The sequence below is a fragment of the Branchiostoma floridae genome, chromosome 18 (genome assembly GCF_000003815.2).
Source record: "Branchiostoma floridae strain S238N-H82 chromosome 18, Bfl_VNyyK, whole genome shotgun sequence".
Classification (NCBI taxonomy): Eukaryota; Metazoa; Chordata; class Leptocardii; order Amphioxiformes; family Branchiostomatidae; genus Branchiostoma; species Branchiostoma floridae.
In genome coordinates this window covers 12,611,904-12,622,949 of record NC_049996.1, presented here as the reverse complement: position 1 = coordinate 12,622,949, position 11,046 = coordinate 12,611,904, and the positions used below count along the sequence as shown (strand labels likewise).

General features: G+C 40.6%; 1 protein-coding gene across 2 annotated transcripts; it reads left to right on the top strand.

Moving 5' to 3' along the window:
* Positions 1-1,252: 1,252 nt before the first annotated feature.
* LOC118406179 (zinc finger protein 33B-like) lies at positions 1,253-7,944 on the top strand. Of its 2 annotated transcripts, none has more exons than XM_035806063.1 (2): positions 1,253-1,353; positions 5,386-7,944. In XM_035806063.1, exon 2 carries the CDS (start codon positions 5,399-5,401, stop codon positions 6,710-6,712), a length of 1,314 nt encoding a protein of 437 aa, XP_035661956.1. In that variant the 5' UTR covers positions 1,253-1,353; positions 5,386-5,398; the 3' UTR covers positions 6,713-7,944. The 2 variants fall into 2 exon arrangements, with proteins under 2 accessions (XP_035661956.1, XP_035661955.1); XM_035806062.1 differs by lacking the exon at positions 1,253-1,353 and adding an exon at positions 2,843-3,083.
* The last annotated feature ends 3,102 nt before the right edge of the window (positions 7,945-11,046 follow it).

Below are 11,046 nucleotides of genomic sequence, written 5' to 3'. Positions count from 1 at the left end.
CTTTCCATCTACTGAGCTCAGACACAGACACACCGGCAAAGACCTTGGTGCGGAATATCACACATGCACGCAACTACCCACACATAGATATACATGTACACACAAATAGATATACATGTACACACACATAGATATACATGTACACACACATAGATATACATGTACACACACATAGATATACATGTACACACACATAGATATACATGTACACACACATAGATATACATGTACACACACAGCAAAACAAGTTGGGTTGAGAACTTATGATGGTTCAAAGATAGCTCAAAATGACATATTGTCAAAATTATCAATATGAAAATTGACCCACTTTAAAGGACAGTTGGGAAGACATAAGAAGAACCCAAATTTTGCAAGCATGCATTCCATAGACATTATATTGGTTTATCGTCCATATAAATTTCAACATCAATATCAGAACAAGTTTGCTTTGGAAGTTATGGTTGTGCAAAGATGGCATATAATGACATGAAAAATGAAAAAAATCATAAAAATTGACCCACTTTAATGGACAACTGGGTATCAACAAAGTAAGAACCCAAACTTTGCAAGCATTCATCTAATAACTCTATAGTGGGTTGTTATTTTGGGTCAATTGCAAACGAAAATATTATATAACTATGGACTTTCAGTGCTTCAAAGTTCGGCAAAATTTCATTTCACATTGTATTGTATTCAGGTTGCCCGTGACCTTAGGTTTTACAGAAAATTGACTTAACAGCTATATTTAATACAAGTTGAGGCATTGCTGTAATCAATACCTCCTGCTTTTGTTGTTGACTTAAAGCATTGATCAGTGATAGCGCCCTAACGTTGGCTAATTTTCATGTTTTTTATATGAAAAAAAATCTGGGAAAATTAATGGCCCATAAACTTCTTTGGTCTGCTGCCATAGCAACGAGAGGTTCTAAACAGAAAGAAAACTATTTTGAGGGATTGTGTACCAAGTACTATCACTGTGCAAAATATGAACCGACTCTATTTTTTTTTAGTTTGACCGTTGCCACCATTGTTTAGACATTCGCTCTCTATGTATTTAACAAAGTTTGAAACTATGCAAAATACTAACTTTTAATAGACTTGTTAGATGAAAACAGATAATAAAATCATCACAGGTTTAAATGGCTCGCTTGTGTGGTGCTTGTCTATTGATTGGTCTGTTGTTGATGTAAAGATAGACTCAATTAATTAGAAAATTCAAATTTTGCTCATGATGAACAAACAGGTGGCACCTGTACTTGGAACACGCCGTGTAAAGATGGCGACTCAACATGGAATGGAAAAATGCAGCGGTTAAAATCTGCCCGTAAAGACGCACCACGACCGTTTTGGGTGGTAAGTTGTACCTAATATTGTCTCTGATACTCTTCGGACTACTTTAGAAGAACCGCCTTGAAGTGATAGGAAGCAAAACGCAAAATATCGAAACGAAATTGCGGCAACTGATCTTTCCAGGTCTATGCTGCACTTGGTAGCGCAACCGCTAGAGGCGCTGTTGTAGGGTGCTCTTCTGTGCCATTGAGAGATCTCCGATTCTTTGAACATCGCAGCTATTTGCTAGTGATAAATTTGCGATTTTCAACAAAAACGCTATTCATCATCATCATCATCTTCTCCGCATGTCAGTTCTGGTCACTGAGGCGGGCCGTCATTGTTCGCCATGCTGCTCTGTCCACTGCTAGCCGTTGCAAAATAGCAAAACGCTATTTAATTGCTTGGTTATGTCCATTTTTATTGTGTATCCACCAAAAAAGGTCAAAATCTACTTTCTTGCAACTGAAACTTGTTTTGACACTTCTTTCCAGCCGCCAGCAAGTCTCAGAGCTGAGAAAAAGACAAACTCGTTTATCTGAAACTTAAAAGCCCGCTAAATTGCACCAAGCCCTCATTTTAGATGTAAAAGGTGGGAGTTACCGATTAATACAGGGTGGACTTGGTCCGGGCAAGCAGCCCGCGATGATGATGATGATGATGATGATGATGATGATGATGATGGATAGCATGTTGTGATTTAGATCAACAATACGGTATACTGTGATGCATGCACTCATCTGGATAATCAGGACACTGTAATGATAATGACTCTGAGCCAAGACACTCGGATCATCGGGAAAGGTCAAAAGTTCAAGGCGAATATGCCTGATTACCCACACGGTGCTGATAACCGACGGTTCAACAAAGATAGGATGGACGATCTTGCAATCGATAAATGCTTTCTTTTACCTAAATGAGGACTTAATATTTTCGTGATGCAATGCCTTTGATTTGTGTGGTTGTTCGCGTTATTTTGAGACACCTTTTCTAATCAAATTCAATAAAAAGCCTGCTAAATGGTCCTAAATCCATCAATTTTTCTTTTTTTTTTCTTTTTTCCCTCGCACGGTTGTCGAGTGGAACGGACTGCCGGGGCACACTGCCCAGGCCCCGTCAGTCGAGGCCTTTAAGGCCGGTTTGGCTGCCTTGCCCTAATCCGCAAGCCGCCCCCCCCCCCCCCCCCCCCTCAGCGACACCCCAGCGGGGTTTTTGGAGGGTACAGAAGATGAAGATGAAGATGAATTTAAGATCTTTGCCGAACTAGACATAGTTACACTTTAGGTCAAGTCTTCCGATTTCTTTCAATCTAATACGGTTAAAAGTGTGTCTATAGCTATTATGATAACGGTTTCGTCATTCATTCTTCAACAGATAGCTCCTAGCTACACTGTACAAATGTATGGCGGAAGGATAGTGGTTCTCAGGATAGTGCCCTGCGTACGAGAACGCTCTCGTTCTCAGGTTTTGCACCACAGTACTCTGGGTACGGGAACGCTCTAGTTTCTGGTTTTCAGCGGTATTCTTTAATATACAGCTCCCGAGTCTATAATTTCTGTCCTCTCCACAAGCATTTTTTTTCTAAATTCGTACCTGAAAACTCGATATGCATGGACTCCCAACATTGAAATTTAACGAATTACTTTGTGAACGAACCACTAACGTAACTGGTGTTGGTCGCGGATGGATACTGCTGTATGCCCGTTGCAGTTCCGAAGTTCTTCTTGGGGAAGAGTCAACAATATCGATCTCAGGTAACTTTTAATTTTTAGAAAAATTAGATGTCTAAATGAATGCTTAAGTGTTATAAAGAGCAATAGACGGCTTCTTCGATACATTGAGGATGCATAGACCTCATTTTTGTCATCACTGGACAGGCCTCAAACTTAACTTTTTTCCCTACTGTCCCGCATTGTCCCAAAAATAAATTTCAACTGTCCCGAAGTGAGGATGGACTGTCCCAACCCTATTTTCAGAAATTATGTATTACAACAACTGTAAGTCAGAGTATGCACGCCTGACAACCGCGGGCAGGCTTTTAGCTAGGAATTCTTTTAGGGTGTACATCTGTAATGTGTTGTACTCTCCGCACTGCGTGGCTGCAACACTACTTTTGTCCTGAGAATGGGAGGTATGTGTTCTTGATTTGAGGTGGGTATGGCTTAAAGAATACATGAGGTAATTTTCAAGTAATATAACACTGATTCCTTACAATATAATGTTTCATGAGTTAATACATACAATCAGGGAGAGTAAATTAACCTTACTGCTAAAGGTGAAACTTGACTGTTACATATATAACAACAGCAAGCTAAAGAAGTCTACAAGAAAATCTGCAAACCAACAGAGGAGAAAGTGTAGCCAGGACTGCCAGGTACATCTTATATTTCTTTTGTGTATCTACTCTGTTAAGAACATAGCTGAAAATAAATGCACTGAAAAGTTACTTGTAGCCTGTAACATCAGCGTTTTAACTTTACACAGTTACAGAAAAATGTGTACAAACATTTAATTCATTGAAAATATATAGCAGAAAAGATGTGTTCCAAGGGCAAATTAAGCGAAATTTTCTCAACAAACAACATCCATTTATCAATATTTTAAAAATAAAGACTGCAACAAAAGTAATATCTCAAGTTACCGTGAAAAAATCGCGACCTCAGTTCAACATTTTCTACGAATTCAGTGCCGACACCGCCCCCCTCCCCAGTATGTCATCGTCACAGTAGCTGTTGTTTTTCCCACATTCTACCGACAAACAAGCAAAAAAAACCTCCAAAACAATCCTATACATGTACTTATCACCATGACTTCAGGCATTCGACGAGTTTTCGTAAACAAATCAAAGTTTTTCCTGCGTGATTTTTCCCGCGAAAACAGCGGGGATATCAGATATTCCACCAATAATGGCGCCTGGGCGCGCTACGTCACGCCGAAATGGCCAATGGGGTGCGACTCTCGCGATTCGCGAGATGTGAGTGAGTGCGAGATTGCGCGAGACTTGAGGTAGAATCACCCAAAATGGCGGCTCGGTGCGGGAATCGGCAAATTTTGAACTTTGAGCGAAGTTTCCGGGGGAAAATAAGGGCGTACCAAAGGCGTATATCCAAAAAACAGGGCGTACATTTTGCGATTTTTTTAGCGAAGGCCGTACATTGTACGCATTGCTAGCTAAAAGCCTGCCGCGGGGAGATCGGACATTCTGATGTTGATTCGTTGATTATTTTCCTATTGTCCCAAAAGTGTCCCAAAAAGATTTTTCAGTTGTCCCGGCCTAAATTTTAGTGGTCTCGGGACATCGGGACATAGTTAACTTCGAGCCCTGACTGGAGCTCTCATTTTCATTAGAAATCGAATCTGTTGCTTGCGAAGTTGCCATGTGTGTCGATTCAAACCCTCAATTTCTTGTTTTAGCAAAGTTCATTGTATGATTTTTGAGCCACCACTGTTCTAATGATCATCTTACAACGTCCCCCGATATATGTAGATCATCTGAAGATTCGTATTTGTTCCAGAAACTCAGTAATTAGCTGTAAGCACGATGTAACAACTTAGTTTTCCGCATTTTAGTTTATGGTTCGCGTGCTTTGCTATTTTGGCAACGCCTATGGGGCTATGTCATACAGTCAAGTTCCTTTTGTACCATTACATCGGAACATCGTCTGCTCTGGCTCAGTTTTTTTACCTGTGACGTTGCCAGAGCTTTAATAGATCAAGCTTGCTTTTCAGAATCCAATGTGTTTATTGCAGTCCTTTGACAATATTATCTTATTTTAATTTAATTAACTCAGTGATATCAATCATGAACATTGCATTTAGAAGCAAATCATTATGCAGTTTTCAGGGCATTCAATTTCTCATCATTTCTAGAATAGCAAAAAGTCCAAAAGACGCAAAGATGCACGCCTGACTAAAACTAAAAGCCTGACATCAGTTATGTATATGTCACTGGAGCATATCATTCTTGTTTTATTTCATGAAGTTATACAAAACTAAGAGGATTCAGGAATAAGTTGTTCAGTAATGATTTCCACTTGTACTATATCTTTGTTTCAGATTAAAGCTAAAGATGGAATTGGAAGAAACAAAACACACCAAAAACAAAACTTACATATGTGGGGAGTGTGGGTACAGGACGGTTCGCAAGACCAACTTATCCCGACATATGAAAAGTCATACAGGGGAAAAACCCTACAACTGTGACCAGTGTGACTATTCTGCTGCAGAGAAAGCCCATTTGGATCAACACCGTCTCGCGAAACACACTAGTGAGAAACCCTTCGTGTGTGAGGAATGTGGATACAAGGCAGCAAGAAAGTCACAACTTTCTGAGCACATAAAAACTCACACTGGAGAGAAACCTTTTAAGTGTGAGGAATGTGGATACAGGGCCGGGAGAAAGTTTGACCTATTCAATCATATGAAAACTCACACTGGAGAGAAACCCTACATATGTGGAGAGTGTGGGTACAGGACAGCGAGAAAGTCTGACCTATCTATTCATATGAAAACTCACACTGGAGAGAAACCCTACAAGTGTGAGGAATGTGGATACAGCACAGTGAACAAGTCTCACCTATCCCGACATATGAGAACTCATACCGGGGAAAGGCCCTATAAGTGTGACCAGTGTGACTATTCTGCTGCACAGAAATCCTGTTTGGATGATCACCGTCTCGCAAAACACATAAGTGAGAAACCCTACATGTGTGGGGAGTGTGAATACAGGACAGTGAGAAAGTCTGACCTATCCATTCATATGAAAACTCACACTGGAGAGAAACCCTACATATGTGGGGAGTGTGGATACAGGGCAACTCGAAAGTCCCAACTTTCTGAGCACATAAAAACTCACACTGGAGAGAAACCCTTCAAGTGTGAGGAATGTGGATACAGGGCAGTGAACAAGTCTCACCTATCCCGACATATGAGAACTCATACCGGGGAAAGGCCCTATAAGTGTGACCAGTGTGACTATTCTGCTGCACAGAAATCCTGTTTGGATGATCACCGTCTCGCAAAACACATAAGTGAGAAACCCTACATGTGTGGGGAGTGTGAATACAGGACAGTGAGAAAGTCTGACCTATCCATTCATATGAAAACTCACACTGGAGAGAAACCCTACATATGTGGGGAGTGTGGATACAGGGCAACTCGAAAGTCCCAACTTTCTGAGCACATAAAAACTCACACTGGAGAGAAACCCTACAAGTGTGAGGAATGTGGATACAAGGCAGTGAGCAAGTCTCACCTATCCCGACATATGAGAACCCATATGAGGGAAAGGCCCCACAAGTGTGACCTGTGTGAGTATTCTGCTGCACGGAAATCCCAGTTGGATGGACACCATCTCGCAAAACACACTAGAGAGAAACCCTAAATGTGTGGGGAGTGTGGGTTCAGGACATACAGCTACAAGGCCTGTCTGTCCTGACATGTGAAAATGTATTATTATACTGGGGCCCTGTCAGGGAGCTTTTCGGAAAGAAAAGCATAACATAAAAGACAACAAAACACGCAGAACATAAGAATTAGTAATGAGCATAATTTGTGTAGATTCTGTAGTGAACACTTCTATTTTATGTTTTGTCATCCTGGCCGGGCCTCAATTTGGAAATGTGACAGTTACACGTAGCCTACATTTGTAAGTCGGCCTTTTGGGGTGGGGTACTCCTTACATGTACTATATATCTAACGTGCATGTCAGTTCTGCTTGTAACAGGTTTTGTTGTGTGCCAGCTCCGTAGATAAGGCCATACCAATTTAATTGATTGGACCGTGGAATTGGAGTGGAGTGATGGCCAAAAAAGATATTTGAAAAAAAATTGCAAAAGATTGGTAAAGATAAGGGTTAATACAAAATGTAATGAGTAAGGATGAATGATTGAATGACATTTTATTTACGTTTCTTTTGCTTTGTGCGCCCTGGAGCCCTTGTGGTCTAAGACATGGAAATACAGTAGTAACATATGAATAAGTTGTCAGGCTAAAGAAGGCAATCGCTACAACTGTTCAGTAGCTGCCCCTTTTTTTTTTTAATTATCAAAAGCAGATATTATATTCATGTCCGTGAATGAAAACTTTTACTGCAATGATAAGGTTACCCACATTGTAGGCTTCTTGCTTGTAGTGGTAAAAGTTTGCTGATCATGAATGGAAGGTGTGGTGATGTCTTTACTTATAAATCATCATAAATGATATTATTTATAGATATGAGTTGGCAATTCAGAGAGCCAATTACTTATTGGTGTGGCCTTGCACAACCTGCTAAGGTGGCCATAAATTACAGACAGCAGCTATGGCACACACAGCAGAGATGACAACAGACTTGGGCAAGTGGCCTTTAATGGTTCATGCTGGTTCCTACATATGTCCAGTGCGAGGGGGGTTGTAACAGGATCTATCATCATAATGCTATATCGGCAGTGCCATTGGACAAAAAATCTATTTCAATCCAAAGAACAGATGAGAAAAAAATTACATGACAGTTGATTTTTTGTTCTTCTATTCCAGTTGGTTATTGACATGTATGTGGTGTGGCCGGAAAATACAGTACAACATAGAATGTACAAATTGAACCTACTCTGGCTCCACTCTGACAATCATGCTAAAGTTGATCATAGTGCGGTCAAAGGTGACAACGTAACTTAGGCCTAGATTCTTGACACATGAAAATTGAAATGTTTTAGCTTCTATATGATTTAAATTTGTGTTTATTTACCGTATACTATACCCCAGTAGTAGGGAAAGGGGGTTGGTGGTGGGGTTCGCTTAAAAGGCAGGGCTGTCTACCAGGCCAGGCTACCTGGCCTGTCTACCTGGCCTGGCTATCACGTCAGGCTACTCAGATCCCCCCATTCATAGCCCCATCATATGGCATTCAGCCAAAATAGCTGATTGACAGGCATAGTAATTGCTAATCTTTGACCCTGCAAGTGACCTGAGGTTAACCTGTCCACCACTGGCTGGACCCTTCGGGAATGTGTCTGGTAGGCCTTCCTTGCAGCATGTCAGGAACACATTCAAGTACTGTACCTGAGTACTGTGTTGAGTAAATGCTTTAGGGTTTAGACCTAGAAAACAGAGGTCCTGGGTTCAAATCCTTTGACACAAAATCTGTGCTGTACAGTACTTTCCCCACTCCAAATTGTACAAGGGGGTTGGAGAGATTATTGGCAGTGGAATGAGAGGATTGGGCTCTGTCCTGGACACAAAAAATTGTACATTGGATAACAATCCACAGCCTCAAAAAGGCTATGTGACTACCGAGATTGTGTATGTCAACATGGCATACTAGCATAGAGAACAAGGAGGTACATGTAATTATACCCCCCCCCCTGGTCAGTACAAGTTTAGCTTTACAGTGATTTATGCTCTTCCTTCTTGTTGCAGGAGCTGAGATGGCTTCTGTTCTAGAAGATAGATATTCAATAAAGAAACAAATTTCTGTTGCTGGCAAGCCCATTCTTACACACACACACACACACACACACACACACATGCATACATGTACACATTCACACACACACAAACATACACAAACAGTCAGTACTGGTACTTGTGTTCCTAACGCTGCAAGGAAGGCCTACCAGACACATTCCCGAAGGGTGACCTCAGGTCACTTGCAGTGTCGGGAGATTAGCAATTACTATGCCTGTCAATCAGCTGAATGCCATATGATGGGGCTATGAATGGGGGGATCTGAGTAGCCTGACGTGATAGCCAGGCCAGGTAGACAGGCCAGGTAGCCTGGCCTGGTAGACAGCCCAGCCTTTTAAGCGAACCCTTGGTGGTGTTGTTTCCCTGATTTTGGGGTTGTTGCAGCGGGTTTAGGACAAATAAAACACAGCGGTAGATGGACAAACGAAGAACATGACTGTACACCTTGGATGGGAAAACTCAACTGAAGTTTATTCAAAATCTCAAACGCGTTTGAATACCTTCTTACACAGGCGTGAAACGGAAGCGTTCTTAGAATGTTCTTATACATACCCTTCGTACACATACAAAGTGCTTCTACACTGTTACAGCGGGTTTACAATTACAGGTGTAAGGATATAAATTACAATTAAGCTCCTGATGGAATTTCTAGAGAAGGTAATTGTTATTCCTCCAGACTTCTTCACACAGTTCCATGCAGACCTGTCACCATGTAAGCTTAGGTCATTTCTGGAAACTCTAAACGGTTTCTACAGCCAAGACGTCGGTTACTCTGTGCAAGGACATTATAACGTCCTTCAGGTCAAACCAAATGTTCTATACAAGTGCCGGGCTGGGACAGGAACAAAGGAAGCAGGCGAGACTTGGCTCAGTCCTTCTTTATAAATGTCCTTTTGCTCTGTGTCAGAAGAATCAAACAGTGGAAGTCCCTGCTAGATACAGTAGTGTTGTGTCTCAGGTTATCAGCCCAATGGAACAGGTGAGACTATCAAGATAGTTCATGTTGTCACCAGTCCTAAGTTCTGCTAGTTCCAACTCTGTTCCAGGTGCTGAGCTGAAGAACTGTCGGTAGGGAAAACAAGACTGTCTTGTCTTGCAACCTGTGGTAAGAGGCAGGTAACATTTTATTACATTAAAAGCTACTAAATCACGCAGATTCTGGAAAAGGGAGTTTGGTTGTATCTACAATTGGTGTGCTGTAAACATAGCTTCTATGTTTGATATGCAGCATGTACATGTATATAATTGTATGAAAACATTTAGATTGATAAAAATTGTCAGTTTACCATATTAGGTTACCTTGCATGCTTTCTTACATGTTTCATTGGTATAATGCAAAACAATGTTTCAAAACTCCACTTATGCTCAGTATATATATAAACTACATCATAGTACATGTGTAATGTGTTGAACATTTTTTGTGTGTGTAATGTGTTATGCATTTTTGTGTGTTTGTGAAATATTTCACATTGGCTGTTGTTTCTTCTTCTAATCCTATATTTTCATAGTCTTCATTCAGAAGAAATGGTTTTGTTTCCATTTGCCCAAGAAGGAATAAATGGGTTTCCAAACTTGTATAATGTTGTCAATCAGTATGTTACATTGTCATAATGGTAGAACTAGAAGCATTATCATGTGACATGCTTGATAGAACATTTGTTGTTGTCATTCAATTCCTCGAAGTTATTCATGCCTGAAAAATGTGAATTTGATGTCTGCTTCAAATGCAACAGTAGCTAATTATGAATAATTAATATGATAATATTGTCTTTTCAATTATTTTCTGTCCGCGTGTCTTTTAAGATGCATGTTAACTTGTGCTATGAATTGTTTGATATGATAATGTGAGATGTATATTTATGTTATTGTTATGAAAATTCTGTAATGATATGTTTACATTCTGATAATTATGACTACATGATTTTACTGTGCTATTTTTAACCTCACTAACAAGAGTCATGTTCTCTTGTCCCCAACTCAAAGCAGGTTTTAGAACTTAAACAAATGTTCCGATTATTATGAATTTATCTTGTTTGATGGCAAGCATGGTTCTGTGAATATTGTTGGTGTTTGTAAGTTTGGCATGTGATTTTTCTGAATGAGTTTTTCTTTTACACCCTAGGTTCTGGGAAGCTGATACTGTCTGTATACCTGACCATGTTCCTGTGTGTGCTGTGGGACCTGTGGGCTATCCTGTGTGCCTGTCCATATTCCAGGAGGACCTATCCATATTCCAGGAGGACCTGTCTGTGTTCCTGTGCTACCTGCCAGGCT

Excerpts from the sequence above, each read along its gene's own strand:
- LOC118406179 (XM_035806062.1), top strand. The coding sequence starts at position 3,013 with ATGGATACTGCTGTATGCCCGTTGCAGTTCCGAAGTTCTTCTTGGGGA. Across the intron at positions 3,084-5,385 it reads GTCAACAATATCGATCTCAG|ATTAAAGCTAAAGATGGAAT; the intron begins GTAACTTTTAAT and ends TCTTTGTTTCAG.